Source organism: Stegodyphus dumicola, chromosome X1 (genome assembly GCF_044657685.1).
Source record: "Stegodyphus dumicola isolate Sdum_Otavi_A_Nest chromosome X1, ASM4465768v1".
NCBI lineage: Eukaryota > Metazoa > Arthropoda > Arachnida > Araneae > Eresidae > Stegodyphus > Stegodyphus dumicola.
In genome coordinates this window covers 220,766,370-220,783,230 of record NC_140780.1, presented here as the reverse complement: position 1 = coordinate 220,783,230, position 16,861 = coordinate 220,766,370, and the positions used below count along the sequence as shown (strand labels likewise).

Here is a 16,861-nt window from a genome sequence, read left to right as displayed (position 1 = left end):
GAGTTTTAGTGACAAAGAATGTATATGCGTATTTACAGGGGTGGGGAAATTTACACAAGAAAAGTTACTTTCACATGTAAGACACAGAAGAGAAAATAAAATATACCCATCACATAAATTCAAACTATTAAGCTTTAAACAATGAATTCATAAAATTAATATTACAATTTATTGGCAATTATGTTACCCTATATTAATTTAAATATTAAAAATACATAAATTATAAGAAAATAATAACCTGAGGTTCCAACTGATCTGCTGTAGCAGTAACTGATAAATCGAATCCAGTAACATGAGACTCCTTTGCAAATGTTATATATTGATAAATTGCTCGAATTCCATCAACCTTGCATGTACTACTAAATCCCTGTAAATGATACATTTACATTATAAAACAATAAATAGTTTACACTGTTCTTCTATCCAGACTATACATAAAATTTATTTTAACTGATTCAGCAAAAATTAAAACATTACTAGATATTTTGTCAATATTTAAGCATTTTATTAGTTTGTAAAATTTACTTTTGAACACATGGTCCACCTTTGATTGGAGCATCGTATATCAGTATCCCATTTAGCATGATCCATCCACCAGCCCAAAAGAGAAATCTCATTATTTGAAATCACTTTGCTAGATAACACATTAAGAACTGATTTCATATTCCATCCAATTAAACTACCTTTTTCAGCAGTTTCATCTGGTTTTTTCCTGAAATTTTGAAAATTTATTAATCCTAAAATGCAATTTGTTCAATTAAAAATAATGACAACATTCAATTAGCCTATTATATTATATTAATTCTGTAATTGATTATGTATTTTCTGCGGTAAGATGAACCTATAAGAATTTTCAAATCTCAATATCAAACTTGAGAAAAAGCGGAAGGCAGGCAGGAAAAAAGAACTCTTCTTATATAGTATATTCTCTAACTCTTCTCGTATAGTAATAGAAATATTCCTTTTTTTTTTTTTTTTAAACTTCTCTGTTAAGAGGTTAGTTGCACACACACAAATACTGGTTAACATCATAAATACTGGTATGAAATCTAACTGGTTAGAACCCTAATGATACGTAAAACTTCATGTAAAAAATGAACTTGTAATAACAGTAATGTTGTTACATATGGCTATATTGGAAAGATTAATCCAAACATACAAAACAGCTCACGTATCACCAACAGCAATAATAAATAATAATTAAAAAAAACATTTATAAAGTAAGAATAAATGAACATGGGAACAAAAGTAAAAAGTTAACAAGAAGGAAAGGAACATAAGATATGAAGTCTTTTCAAGGAAGTTCATGAAAGCTCTGGCATTCCAATATAGTTTACTTATCTCACCACATTTTTGAGACTCTTTATCTAGTTCTGGGCATATATAAAGATGCTCTGCATTTATGATGCCCGAATTACAAATTTGGCACATACTAGATGGAAGGATGCCAATTTTACTAAGATGATGTGCCATGCAATCCTGTTTGCAGTCTGAAATTTGTCACAGCCTCTTTACAAGGTTTTTGACAAAAGTTTTTCCATGTGTCTTGAATATTAGCCCAGGATTTGCCTGTTGATTTTACTGCCAGGCCAGATTTAAAAGTACCCATTAATTTCTCAAAAATATGCTTTTTAACCCTTTAAAGAGCACCAGTATATAAAATATACTGGTTGATTGTCAATTTTTTAACTTCCTAAAAAATGCTAATTTTTCTACACCAAAAGCTATAATCGTCAGTTTCTAGTGTTTCCTTTCAACGCTAAATGGCAGCCCCACACTATGAATGCTTGATATTTCAGTTATGAAATTAATATACTTCTTTCGAAGGTATCATGTTTGAAGATTCATAAATTCTATTGGAGGGGAAGAAAAAATTCAAAATCTGCAAATATATGATGTACACATGCTGAATCTTATCTATTTATTTTGTTTCAGTCAGAAGTGATAATTAAAAGAAGATTATTTATACAATTTTAAAACCGGCCCCACACTGAGGGTACCACAGCATTAGATGGAAGCACCAGTCTTCTACTTTTTTACTCTGTGAGACGACAGAATTTCTTTATAACAGTTTATGATGTAATAACTTTTTTATGATTAACCACTTGCACTTCGACTAAACTTTACAGTTGTGGTGCCGTGCGCTATAATATACTATCATTCTACACCATTTCCCAACAGGACAAATAATTTCCTCACAGTCGCTATCTGTATCAGTATCGGATGTACTAACTAATCGCTTTCTCCTTGCACTTGTCAAAACTATATCACCGAGTTCACTATTATTCTCCATTTTAAAATATGGGTTGATATAAAAAATAATATAAATCTATTACTATGCGACGCTGTGCATTCCAGAGCTGTAACTCGAGAAATAAAAAGTCTCGTTGTTAGGCAACGTGTGCACCACATTATTTTCATTTTTGCGATAAATCCTTATCGACGTGGTGTTCACGTCGCTCGTGGTTTGAGACAAAAGCATCTCGACATGCGTGGCACGTCTTTTTAGCGCAAGTGGTTAATTTATAAGTTGTTTAGCACTCAATATTATGTTCACAAAGGGATGGGGAGTTTACTGACCTTGCGCTAGGACTGAAAACCAATATATTAGTTTCTTTTTATTCTTTGTTTACTCCACTCGAGTTTCATAAGCCTCTGTTTAGCTAAAATCTTAATTTCGGCAATTCACCCTTTCCCAAGAGAAAGACTCATCTATTTCAAAATTGTCATCTGGGGTCAAAACTTTACACAATTGTAGGGGTTAAAGGTGGCATGTTAGCCCCCAAAGACACCCGTAGCTTCGTGTTTTCCAAAATCCTAGAACGCAGCGAAAGTTAAAAGAGGTGATTAAACAAATTTGTCAATTGGGGGTCATGTCTTCTTCCCTTTGTGTGATAAGATCAACAAAGGGAAAGCTCACTTAGAAGTACGGGAAATGGAAATGCCCTTAAGGTCCATCTCTTAGTGTAATCACAAAAACTGCTGATTTGAAAGCATGCTTTTATTCTTTAGGGTATTGACTTTGTTAAGTTCAGATGAAAGACTAGAGAACGCAAGGGAAATCTGCCCTCTGAGCAGGGGCGTAGCTAGAGTTTTCTGCACCCGGGGACAAATGAAGACTTTGCTCCTATTTCTGTGTACCAAGAATGAAAAACATTTCATTAAAAAATTTCGTAGCATCAATTTGGCCCCCCTTGCAAAGCTGCGCTCGGGGACAGATGTCTCCCTTTGCCCCACCCTAGCTACGCCACTGCCTCTGAGTTAGGATACAAATAGGCTGTTTTCAAAATAAATTTTCACAGTTGGTGAAAGGAGTTTAAAATCCTAGGAGGCCAAAGGGGTTTAAAATCAAAATAAGAGCTTTGAGGTGTATCAAATAATAAAATTGTTTAACGGTGTTTCTTCCTGAACAAAAACATATACGAGTTTTGTTCGTATTACAACCTATATTTACAAAAAATAAAAAAGGGGCCCTTACGGTCTTCGATAATCTAAAGTATGTATGGGGGGGGCGCGATTCTTGGTATCATAGCGTGGTCTTTTTTTAAAGATTATCTAAAGCATAAAATATAACTTCAAAAATGCAACATGCTTTCTTAGCTGAGTCGTAGTGTTTCATTTTTCATTTTTTTTATTTTTCGGCAGTTACATTTCCTTGTAATATTATACTAGTTCAGTTACAGCATGATATGGTTTATGCATGCAGTGTTATATTTGCTACATTTTTTCATAAAATAATAATATTGAATTTAAATCAAGTTTAAAAGCTTTTTACCCATATTTTATATAAGTATGTTCAGCTGGTTTGCATCATCAAAGTGCATAAAAACATACATTTTTAAATTTCTAGCGAAATTTTATAAAAGTTTTTGTCTTCAGACTTATAAAACTATATTCAAGCACACAACTGACCCACATCAAAAGTACACAAAATTAATTTTAAAAACAAAAATTAACAACTGGAAGCTACCTGGAAAAAAATGTCTTAGAGGGGCACCAGTATAAAATATATACAGGCTCTCAAAATTCAGGATTTCGCTCTATTTTTTTTTAAGTCTGAATTTTGTGTCCATAAGTTATAATTCATGCAAAATTTTACCACAATTTAAATTATTTTACATACCGCCCCTCAAAGGGTTAAGTGACTGTGGAGTAAGTGGTTTGCTGTCTTGTGGCACAAGTGTTCCTCTCTTGGCCTTTTTGTTACCATCGATACCTACATGTGAAGGGATCCATTGAAAAACGGTTGTTTTGTTGTGTTTATAAAGAAAGTTCAAGATTTGTCTTATTGCTGAGATAATCTGGATATCTGTGTCAAGATTTATAACTACAGCTTGGATGGATGATTTGGAATCAACTAGAATAACTGCTTTGGAGAAACAATCAATCTTTATCATGAGGTTTTCCAGAGCCAGTGAGACTGCAAGGATCTCTGCAACAAAATTCAACATGAAGTGCATCAGGAAAAAAGTTTACTGTATACATCAGCCCCAGTGTTGTATTGTATTTTAGAGCCATCAGTGTATACTCTAGTCCAGCAGTTTTCAACCTTTTGAATAACGCAAACCATCTAAATAAAAACTGAAAAACTTTAGTATCATTACCACATTTAACAATACAGTCAAAAGTCGTTCATTTGGACACCCATAATCTGGAATGATCTATAATCCGGACCTCAAAGCTAAAAACTTTCTGCACATGCGCCACGTTGACACATGCGCATAGGCATTTACGCGTGTACATAAGACCTTTTACGACTGCACATATGCGTGTGCGCATGCGCAGAATATGTTTTCGTGTGCGCGTTTTATATATAACTGATGGTATAAGCTAAAATTATCTAATTATCTATTTCAGTTAATGTTGATGATTGCTTTGTTCCTTAATTTTCGAATTGGATCCGGCTTATTATTTTTTGCAGACTGTAAGAGCAATACTATAAAAGTAAACTTGAACTTTCGATTATATGTCAAATAGAATTTCCGATACTGGAGCTCCCAAAGGATCGTACAAAACGAAAGTATGTTTCGATGTCCATCAAACAAAAAGTGGAATTGCTGCAAAAAATGGATAAAGACATGAAGAATGTGACAGAGAGGTTAGTGAAAACGAAAAACTTTCGATTGACAAGTTAGTCGGTATTCTCGGCACAGCAATTAACGGGACTTGAACAGCGGAACTTTGTAACTGAACAAGAAATTATGTCTGTTTATAGAATTAAAGAGAAAGTATTATCACATAAAACGAAGCAACTTAAACAACTTACATTGAAAGAAATGTTTAATAAAGTAAACAAATAAATATGAAGTTTTTTTTTTTTTTTTTTTTTTTTTTTGTAAATTTTGATACCCTTTAGATCATAATTGTTCTTTATTTCATAAATTACGGTTTCATATTTTTAATTTTAGAATTTCTGCATGCCATCTTACGAGATTTAAACTGATGATCTATAATCCGGAAAAATCGATAATCCTGAATCGCCAAAGTCCTGACGAGTCCGGATTAACGACTTTTGACTGTAGTTATTTTTCGATTTCTCAATAGAAATATTAAAAAAATATATATATATATATTGCCATTTGCACAACCTATTGGCTATTTTTATTAAATATGCACACATAAAAAAATATTAGCTTAAAAATTGATTGCCATTTTAATTATCAAAATTTGAGTTATAATACTTTAATTCTAAAATTTATTGTGAAATTTGGGCCTGTTTAAGAGAGGTCAATTTCTTGATCTTCTGGTCATATTTCACTTCGCTTTAACTGTAAAATAGGACCCACTTTTAATTTTTTTTTTCTGTAAATTTGTTTTTCAAAAATACAACATGAAAGAAAATCCTTGTTTACACAAATAGGTTTTGCAAAAAGGGAATAAAAATTTAATAGCTTTATTTGGAATACCTTTAAATTCTTTTTTTCAGTTCAGCCTAATAAAATTAACAAGTGTGGTATTTTTGAAAGCTTCAGTTAATCACAAAAATTATCTATCAATTGTTCTTTTTCTTCACGAGATTTTTGAATTTAATAATTAAAAATACTTTGTTTATTTGCATACCAACCTATATTTCTCTTGCGTACCACCAGTTGAGAAATGCTGCTCTAGTCCATTCAGCTTCAGGGTATTGTTCATATACATAACATACATAATATGTCTGATTTTAATATAGCATCAGGAATGTTTTTCTTTCCCAAGTCATATATATCTAGCTGGTATTTATCAGTATATTCAAGGAGATTAACCATGACCTTGTTACAATTCATTGGTACGTTTTCATCTATTTTCTGTAATAATTTCTCACAAGCCACTAGGGAAGACATTTGGGTCTTCATAGTACTTGGTTATGTATGTACTTGTAATGTATTACATATAATATTTACTATCTGCAATGCTATATTTGTGTAGTTTTTTTTTTTTTTTTTTAAAGCAAAAAAAAAAGGGATTGCTGTATAGGTTGGAAGAACTAAGACAACTTATCAAATGGCTGCAAAATCAGAGATATACAAAAATTGTTTGTTTCATCCAATTAAAGAATGAACAAATCATTCTTAACTCATAACAATACACATGTATAAATGTGCAAGACATGTGCAGCACAGAGGCGTAGCTAGGGTTTTCAGCACCCGGGGACAACTGAAGATTTTGCGCCCCCTTCTCTGTGCCAAGAATGGAAAACATTTCATTCTAAAATTTCGCAACATCAATTTGGCACCCCCTGAAAGCTGCACCCGAGGACAAATGTCCCCCCTTGCCCCACCCTAGCTACGCCACTGGTGCAGCAGAGAAAAATCTAAAATTTAACTTGAAGCTTATGCTTAATTTTTAAACATCAGTGCAAATTAACATAACGAGAATATAATGCATGACACATGCTTGAATTCAGCAGTGAGCAAGAAACCAGTTGAAAGGTTGTCATAATGATGCAATGTTAGCTGCATTTGGCCTCTGACTGCCAGTTTGATAGTTTCATGTTAAGGGTACTTACTCCATTATGGAATCAAGCCTAATTAAATTTATAGTTTCAAAAGTAAAGGAAAAGGAGTAAGTGAAATTGATGAATTGAAAGATGAAAAATTACAAAAGACTGTTACCAAGAAGTTATTAAAGTTTTACAGGCAAAATACCTAGATATAAAACAGATATGGGTTAATAAAATCTGATTGCAGATATTTTGTCCCCCCCCCCAAAAAAGGTGATCCAATATATCTAGTACCTTTGTTTTTAAGCCTAATTACAAATTATTTGTTTACAAAACATATTACAAGCATTATGGGGTAGAGGTGACTTTAAGGTATCTATGGTATTATCACGAAGTTGTTTCATTTATCGCCAAGTTGTTGTACCATTTATGGTAACCTGAGTAGTTGAACGTTATGGAAACTCTATTATGACATAATCGTTTGCATTATTCTGGGAAATTTTGAATCACGGGATGTTTTGCAAAGGCTTTTGTGGTGTGTTGCTTAGGAAGTACATTGCTTGTTTCATTGTTTAAACGGTACAATGGCTAAATGTAGTAGAATTAATTTGAAGTTTCTGTACGATTTGGAATGAAAGGGGAAAAGTGCATTAATTGTGTAAATGAAGGTTTACTTAGTTGCCACAGCCCAGAACTATGTAGTATAGTTTCGACTTTTATTTTTGTGAATTTCTGTGGCGACGCAGATATACAGATTGTGGTTAAGATAACTTTAGGAAGTTTTTGGATTTTTAATTTTTAATTTATTTTTGGATTGTGGTTCAGATAACTTTAGGAAGTTTTTGGATTGGACTGTTAAGGAATTTTGTGTGCCACAGACTGAAGACGAACGAATTTCTAAATAAGGCAAGGGGATTTTTGCTTTGTGTAGTGCTAAAATACATAACAGGTTTTTCCTTTTTTGTGTTATTTTATTGTTTGGTTTAAAATGTAGCTTATTGAGATTATGTATTTTTTGTTTGCCTCTACTGTAGAATTGGGTGCTCCTTTGACTTTTCAAGTGAAAATATATCGATGTGTATATGGACAAAGTCGAGGGAGTGCGTTAAGCATAGTTTGTGCAATTCGGGGGTTTTTTTTAAGTGAAAATAGGTCGATGTATACATGGATAAAGTCGAGGAAGTGCATAATGCCATTTTTGTGCAATTCGGGGATTTTTTTTAAGTGAAAATAGGTCAATGTGTACATGGATACCGAGTTTGTGCAATTGACTTGTTATTTTGGCTTGCGTAGCGGCAATTTTTAGCACCAACATTGCCGCTACACAGGCCAAAATAACAAGTCAAACACATACACGTTACACATGGGAAAAACCATGAAAACACCCATGCAGCCAGCCCGTTCGCGCCCTAGCAGATGGGATCTCATTAAACAACTATAATCGTTATTTAAATTAATGTAATGCTTAAAGTGTCAATTTAAAAATAAATTAACCCCTTGCGCTACAATTAAACTTCACGGTTGTGGTGCCATGCGCTACAACATAATAAGCGGTAAAGTGTCTCATTTACGCCGCTCCGCATCTGCGAGAGCAATCCAGAGCTGTAACTCGAGAAATAAACAATCTCATTGTTAGGCGACGTGTGCACCACGTTAGTTTCATTTTTGCACACGGTTTGAGACAAAAGCATCTTGACGTGCGTGGAACATCTTTTTAGCACAAGTGGTTCAATTTTATAAAATTATATGGCAACAAACAAATTTTACAAAATGGGTTTATACACATCATGTCAAAGAGAAACAAAAATTAGCTTTCACTCTGGAATGATTTTATTACAGATAAAAGGCAATAAAAGAGGAAGAATAAGCAAAAAACAAAACTAATATTAAAACTACAATATGGGTACATATGTATGCGAATGTGTATTTTAAAAGTGCAATTCCAATAAAAGGATATTTTACACTAAAGCAGCAACATTAATTAATTATTAATGCAATTTTTTAATTAAAAAAAACCTCATGAAACAATAAAGAAATCAAAAAATAACTTAATAATATAAATATACTAACATAAAATAAAAGTGAAAAAGCCATTAATGGTTAATCTTTGGATTACGGTAACTTGGCGATTTTTTGGCGACCAACGCTGCTAGTTTTTATTTGGACGCCATTTTGTTTTAGGAAGTAAAAGCATTTTTTTTTTTTTTTACTCAACGTTTCCAGCCTTTTTTTCCAACAATCTGCTAGCCAAATTACGCTTATGCTAGAACTTTTATGGAACAAAAGTGCTTAATCATGACGAAGATTGGGTGCGAAATTGGGACAAAGTGCAGAATTGCCCACTGCTTGCCACGTTTTTACGTATTGCACATACACTGTATCATCCATGTACACGTCAACCTATTTTCACTTAAAAAAACATCCCAGAATTGCACAAAAATGGCATTGTGCACACTCTTGACTATATTATCCATGTGCACTGCTAAAGTCCTAGCTAGTAACCTTTATCGCCTTACCAAAATGTCGCCAAACTACCTGTTACCATATTCCAAAGATTAGCTAAGTTGATAAATGATTAGCCATTAATTTTTAAAGACTGGAACATTTAAATAAATAATTAATTTAAATCAAAAACATTAGAACTAACTGGCTTAATTATAATTATTTTAATAAGTGAGAAGATTTCTTCCCTCTGATGAGAGTATATTTAGAACAATCTTAATTATTCTAATATAATTAATTTATTTTTATTTCAATTCTTTACTTAAATATTTTGATTTTTAAAAACTAATATACTATCAGTTTATTAACTTTGTAACTGAAAGTTATTTTTTTATTATTTCTTTGGGAGGTTTTTTTTAAAAAATATTTTTGCACATATATATAAAGAGAGAGAGAAAGATAGAGAGATGGATAGATATAGAGTAATGAAATTAAATAATAATTTACCATTGATAATGATTGCTTACTTAAAAAAAAAAAAGTATGCACACACTTAAAATTGTTGGTTCTTTGTGGAAGTTCTTCCAACTGTTTACTTATTAGAATGCAAGGTTAAAAAGTTCAAATAAAAGCATGTCTTTCTAAAACAACAACTAATTTCTAGATCTTAAAAATTTGAAAATGACACTTATACGTAAATATTTATTTTAATTATGCAAATTCATTCTTATTTCAAAATCTTAATATACTAAATAACAATTTCTATCTATTTATTTCAACATTTCAGGCTTGCAAAGTGCATCTGCAAGTAGTATGTGAATATTCAGTATGCAAGTAGTATGTGAGTATGAAGTCAGTTCAGTCAATTGCAGACTAGCATTTCACTTAAACTAACATAATACTTTGTTGTTATATTAAAAACCTATCATACGCTGCCTCTGCTAGGCTGAGGTTTTTGTATAATAAAATAGCATTCTCACATTCAGAAGAAAGAAGAGTTTTAAAAAAAGTTCTTAAATTCGTATTAAAGCCATGTTTTGCTACTTGTTAATATTCAAGCTGGTGTTAATCTTGTATTCTTTAATTTTGAACTATTAAAAACCTTCCTTTCATTACATATGAAACCTAGTGTCTTTCATTACCCAATGTTCTGAGAAACATAAATAACATACAGTTTAAAAGTAAAAAGTCATTAATTGCTGTAAATAAAGGAATTAAGCTATTTAATGAAAAATGTAGATAACTCGAAATTTAACAGCATTTATTCAAAAACCCCTTAAAAAACTTTAATGTCAGTAACTGTTCAAGGCAGAGTCATATTATTTGTTTCTAAACAAAGTAAAACACACTTTAAATTCTTAGAGCTATACTGAATTTTAGAAATCACAAATTCAATGAATAAAGATACCATATTTTTTCCTCTTCGGAGAAAAACCAAACAAGATGAATGTAAATAATCAATATTGACGCTAAAGAATGGAATAATATAACACAGAGTATAATTTGAAAAGCATTTGTCCCTCGAAATGCACCTTTCCATTTCGCAGTTGAACGCATCATACGATTTTTCTAGCACAAAAATTATGATTTCTCATAAAAGATACTCGGAATTGTTATAAGCAAAGAAACTGAACACAAATTTGTATTCATAAAAAATATTTAGTTGCAACTTTCAGATAGCAACTACCGGTTTTCTATTCAAACTTTGCACACCATCTGCTTCAACTGTTTACGAACTGTCGTCTGTACTCAACGAGCGTCTAGAAACTAAGATTCTGAAAAACTGACGTAACATCCACTACCCGAATTTTAGAGTGGCGCCCTCTAGTTTTAGTATGACTTATCATACGGTTTTTCTAGCACAAAAGAATAGAAGATACTCGGAATTATTATGAGCAAAGAAATTGAAGACAAATATTTACAGTGTTTTTAAATGTAGTATTATAAGTTCCAGAATGATGTGTATAGTTTGCAATCAGCATTTTGTTAGTAACCTACAAGTGTATTCTGTATTTATATCTTATTGTAACCATTAATAGTTCCACTTTTTAAGAATCATTTAGTGCTTTACAATCTTAGTATAACTTCTCTGAATATTTTATTGTGAAGTAAATTATTGTAGTCTGCGGTTCCACAATCGCTTTCGTTGCTTACATATAGCACTTAATTTGCATTTTTCAACTGTTATTTCATTCACCACATAATATTAACACTTTGTAAACTTTTTCCCCTTATAAATACTGTCTTAACAATGCTTTTATTAATAAAAACTTTTTATTTTAATATTTGTTGATTATTTTCCATAACATCAACCTGTTAGCTATATGTTTTTTTTAATTTAATGAGCATTATATAAGATATTTAAATATGATTTTTATAAAAATGATATTTATCTATTTTTTTTAATTCAAAGAATTTTCAGTAATAATAAAAATTAAACTAGCTGATGTAAAAATTAGCAAAATGTTATTTAACATTCTGAATTATAATTTTAAATCAGGTATTTTCTATAAAATTAAATAAAAGTAATAACTGATGATTGTACAAAGCAGTACTTCTTTTTTCTCAGATTAGACAACTTAAACGTTTTTTGCCCCAATAGAGGGCGCCATCTGTTTCTTTCAACTTTAAAATATCCGTAGTGACGTCACTCTTTCAGATTCTCAGTTTCTAGACGGCTGTGTCACCCACCCATCCGATGGCCTAAGCAAGGCCAACTAGATATCTACAGGCTAGAGCTACTAGAGCCCTTTATAGTAGCCCTTTATAGTAGCCTTACTACAGGCCTGCTCCACCGATTTGTGACGTCACAATCGAAGGCGATCGTTCCTCAGTAGACGCCGCCGACTGATTCATTTATGTAGTACGCAGCGTTTTATTTCAAACTCAGGTCAAGTTAAATTAATTTTTACAACTAATATTTCGAATTTTAGGAATAATAACGTACTATGTTACATCGTAATGATGGATATTTAAATACTAAATACTGTTCTACCGTTTATCAAACAGAAAATAAAAATAAGATTCGAGTGATATTGTAAATATAGCAGAGCTGATTTAAATAAACTGAAACATATCTGAACTTTTATACAGAAATAAAATGGACACAAAATTATTTATAAAAATTATACGGTATGTTAATATCAATGAAAATATAACATATGTAATGAACTAAACATGAGATGTTTTCATTTTGTAATAAAATGAAAAAAATATGTTAAGGCTCTCAAATGATTTTATATTGCTTAAATTATGAAGACTGATTTATACTGCTTGAATACTAAACAAACATATATAGTATTTCATAATAAAATTAATATCAATTCATTAATTCTAATATAATAAAATATTGCTTTATAATTATTTTTCGGTGCAATGATATTGAAGCAAAATGAACTCTCTTTTCTTCATTCCCATAAAGATTTTTCAAGATTCAATCAGAGATCCTAAGATGCTTTTTAATAATAAATACACATGTGGACATTAAGTGAAATACATAAATCTTATTAATACATTAATATATTAAAAGTATATCTGAAGTTTAGTCTACATATTGAAAAAAAGGTTCATTCTAAAGATGTTTTATAGCAAAAACATTACACAGAATATTCAAAAATATATTTCAAATTCTCTTAAAAAAAGCAAGATCATAACTATGCAATCAATCCCAATGAGCATCATATCATGCTCCAAAAAATTCGTATGAAAGAAAATCTAATTAAAAATACACTCTTAATACATCTCATTAAAAATCACAATATTAAGCAATGAAAAATCCTGAGAGTCATTACGATAGTATAAGATACTGATTAGCCAGTTGAAATTATCATTTCACATCTGCAATAAGTTGTCATTTGAATTTTTTAAATATTAATAATGGAACATTATTATTGTAGAGTCTGATGTGAGGTCCACAAAAATAAACTTCAAACTTGAATAAGTTTCTACGACTCACTGATATTACAATATATCATCTATATCATTCTATATGCCAACATGGATATAGTTTACAGATGCTTAGTATTCAATTAATTTAGACATTCTTCTTTTTTTTTTTCTTTTAAAAATATTTAAACTCTTTGTACACCACATACTACTACATTAATTTGCATTGCTTAAATTAATTAGCTTGATTTATACTGCTTAAATATTAAAAAGATATGTGATATTTCATAACAAAATTCGTAAACATATTAATTTTAATACAATTTTGATTTACATTTATGATTTTACATGCAATCCTATTGAAGCAAAAGCCAATTTTTTTTTCTTTCTCATAATGACGTTTCAACATTCAATCTAATATCTTACATACTTTGGTACTTACATATTATCGCAACCAGGTTGACGCTATTTGTAAGTTTGAGTAAAAAAGTATGAATAGAAAGAAAATGTACATTTATTAATTACAGATAATTTTTAATACAGTTTTTTTATATTATTTTCTTTTAAAATATAAAATAGCAATTAAACCCTTCCGGTTTCGAATTTGAATAAGTTGCAGAATTATTTTTTCGGCGGAAATCTTTTGGCTATTGCTTTTAGCACTGATTAAAAACCGTATTCGCCATAACCATGTACACGTCGACTTATTTTTACTTAAAAAAAAATCCCAGAATTGCACAAAAATGGCATTACGCACACTCTTCACTTTATCCATGTACACTGCTATTTTCTCATAAATTACAAAAATTTGCACGAAAATGCAGGAAAATTTTGTGAATCTCCACATGCTCTTTTTACAAAACTATAACACGTAGGGTTGCCGTAAGTAGGGTTGCCAAATTTCGCAATTTATGCGAATTTTGACCTGGTTGCGATAATACGTAAGTACCGGTACTTTTTAATTATAAACGTACAAGTGAACATTTTGGGAAATACAGTCAAAAGTCGTTAATTTGGACACCCATAATCCGGACCTCAAAGCTAAAAACTTTCTGCGCATGCGCCGCGTTGACACATGCGCATAGGCGTTTACGCGTGCGCGTAAGACCTTTTACCACTGTGCATATGCGTGTGCGCAAGCACAGAATACGTTTTTGGGTGCACGTTTTATGTATAACGGACGGCATAATCTAAAATTATCTAATTATCTATTTCAGTTAATGTTGATGATTGCGTTGTTCCTTAATCTTCCGGATTATTATTTTTCGCAGACTGTAAGAGCAATTTTATAAAAGTAAACTTGAACTTTCGATTATGTTTAATAGAATTTCTGATTCTGGAGCTCCCAAAGGATCGTACAAAACGAAAGTATGTTTCAATGTCCATCAAACAAAAAGTGAAATTGCTGCAAAAAATGGATAAAGATATGAAGAATGTGACAGAGAGGTTAGTGAAAACGAAAAAATTTCGATTGACAAATTAGTCGGTATTCTCGACACAACAATTAACGGGACTTGAACAGCGGGACTTTGTAACTGAACAAGAAATTATGTCTGTTTATAGAATTAAAGAGAAAGTATTATCACATAAAATGAAACAACTTACATTGAAAGAAATGTTTAATAAAGTAAACAAATAAATATTAAGCTTTTTTTTTTGTAAATTTTGATACCCTTTAGATCATAATTGTTCTTTATTTCATAAATTACGGTTTCATATTTTTAATTTTAGAATTTCTGCATGCCATCTTACGAGATTTAAACTGATGATCTATAATCCGGAAAAATCGATAATCCTGAATTGCCGAAGTCCCGACGAGTCCGGATTAACGACTTTTGACTGTATATGAGAAAAAAAGTTTTATTTTAAAGATGTTTTAAAGCATGAATATTATACGAGAAATCGGTTAATCTTTGGATTATGGTAACTTGGCGATTTTTTGGCGAAACTTTGGCGACCAACCCTGCTACAGCAACCTACTAGTTTTGTTTTGGATGCCATTTTGTTTTCTCAAAGTAAAGGCATTTTTTTATTCAACATTTAATTACGCTTATATTAGAACTTTTATGGAACAAAAGTGCTTAATCATGACGAAGATTAGGTGCGAAATTGGGAGAAAGTGCAGAATCGCCCAGTGCTTGCTGCGTTTTTAAGAATTGCACATGCACGGTATCCATGTACACGTCGGCCTATTTTCACTTAAAAAAACATCCCAGAATTGCACAAAAATGGCATGGCGCACACTCTTGACTTTATCCACGTACACTGCTAGCTAGTAACCTTTATCGCCTTACCAAAATGTCTCCAAACTACCTGTTACCATATTCGAAAGATTAGCCGAGAAATTTTGTAGCATATCCAAAAATATATTATAAAATTCCTTGAAAATAAAGTGAGATCATAACTATGCAATCTATCCCAATGAGCACCATATCATGCTATAAAAATTCTTATGAAAGAACATCTGATTAAATATACACTGTAAATGTATTTAATAATAGACAAATGGTAAAAGATGCATGCAGTATTAAGCAATGAAAAATCCAGCAAATCATTACGTTATAAGATATTAATTATTAAGTTAAACATCATTAATTCACATCAACAAGAAGTTTGCCATTCAAATTTTTGAAATATGAATGCCAAAACAGGCTTATCATTGTAGCCCCTGATTTGAGGTCTACAAAAATAAACATGATTTAGCCAGTTGTTTTGGCTTACGGCAAAGGATTTCTATAAATGTGCCTTGATTTACTACTTTGTTTTGGTTTTTTATCCAATCTATTAATGCTTGGCAGTCTGAATCTGATTTAAATCCAGGTGGTTGTTCCATGTAAATTGGTTTATTCAAGTATCCATTTAAATATGCAGTTTTTACATCAAAAATCTTATTTTGTAGTTTTTGTAAACATCGTAATTTTCTTATTGATGGATCTTTCAACTAATTTCCAGACTTCATGAGCCTCCATTGAACTTAGTTCTTCTATCATTTCATACATCATACTACATAATCTTTTTTCATTGTTCTCGCTCGTCTTTTCTTCTGCTTTAGTTTTGGTAAAAATTACTTTTAAATCATGATCTACAATTTGTTTATCTTAAAGCTTATCTAATTGAAGCCATATCTATCTCTTTATTGGATATTTTATTTATTTTATACGTGGAAATGTTCATCTTTGGAAAGGGTTTATACTTTTTCGCGATCAGGTAATTTCATATATATATCCATGGCTCAATTATGCACAGTTTGCAAATACTAATTATTTAACTTTAAAATTACGTAAAAAATTCACCTAAATTCCAGAATTATTTAATTTACTCATTTTTCTTTTTTGGTCATTGGTTTCCTTTAAATTGTTATTTTTAACCTTACAGTAATTATTCAGCAATATATTGGAAATGCATGTGGCACAACTTTTCAACAAATCATGCAATGATTTGCCACACTCACAAATACTATCATCCCAAATAAAATAATCCTGTTTTCAACTTTCTCTGTGATGAGACTTATTAATATAGAACGTTGATTTTTTGATGAAATATATAATTTCTCATACATTTCAGATATTAGGATTGAAAATATTTTAAATGCAGAGGTATTAATGAAAAGCA

General features: G+C 31.0%; 1 protein-coding gene across 2 annotated transcripts in view; it reads right to left on the bottom strand.

Annotated features, from left to right (window-relative positions):
* LOC118184316 (xylosyl- and glucuronyltransferase LARGE2s-like) overlaps positions 1-11,120 on the bottom strand; it is a 131,396-nt gene extending 120,276 nt beyond the window's left edge. For both annotated transcript variants that reach the window (XM_035353969.2, XM_035353970.2), the window contains exons 1-3: positions 10,773-11,120; positions 526-712; positions 239-367 (exon numbers count right to left, since the gene is read on the bottom strand). In XM_035353969.2, coding sequence (XP_035209860.1) covers positions 239-367; positions 526-712; positions 10,773-10,924 — 468 coding nt within the window. In that variant the 5' untranslated portion in view covers positions 10,925-11,120. The remainder of the gene's footprint in view (positions 1-238; positions 368-525; positions 713-10,772) is intronic.
* Positions 11,121-16,861: the final 5,741 nt, after the last annotated feature.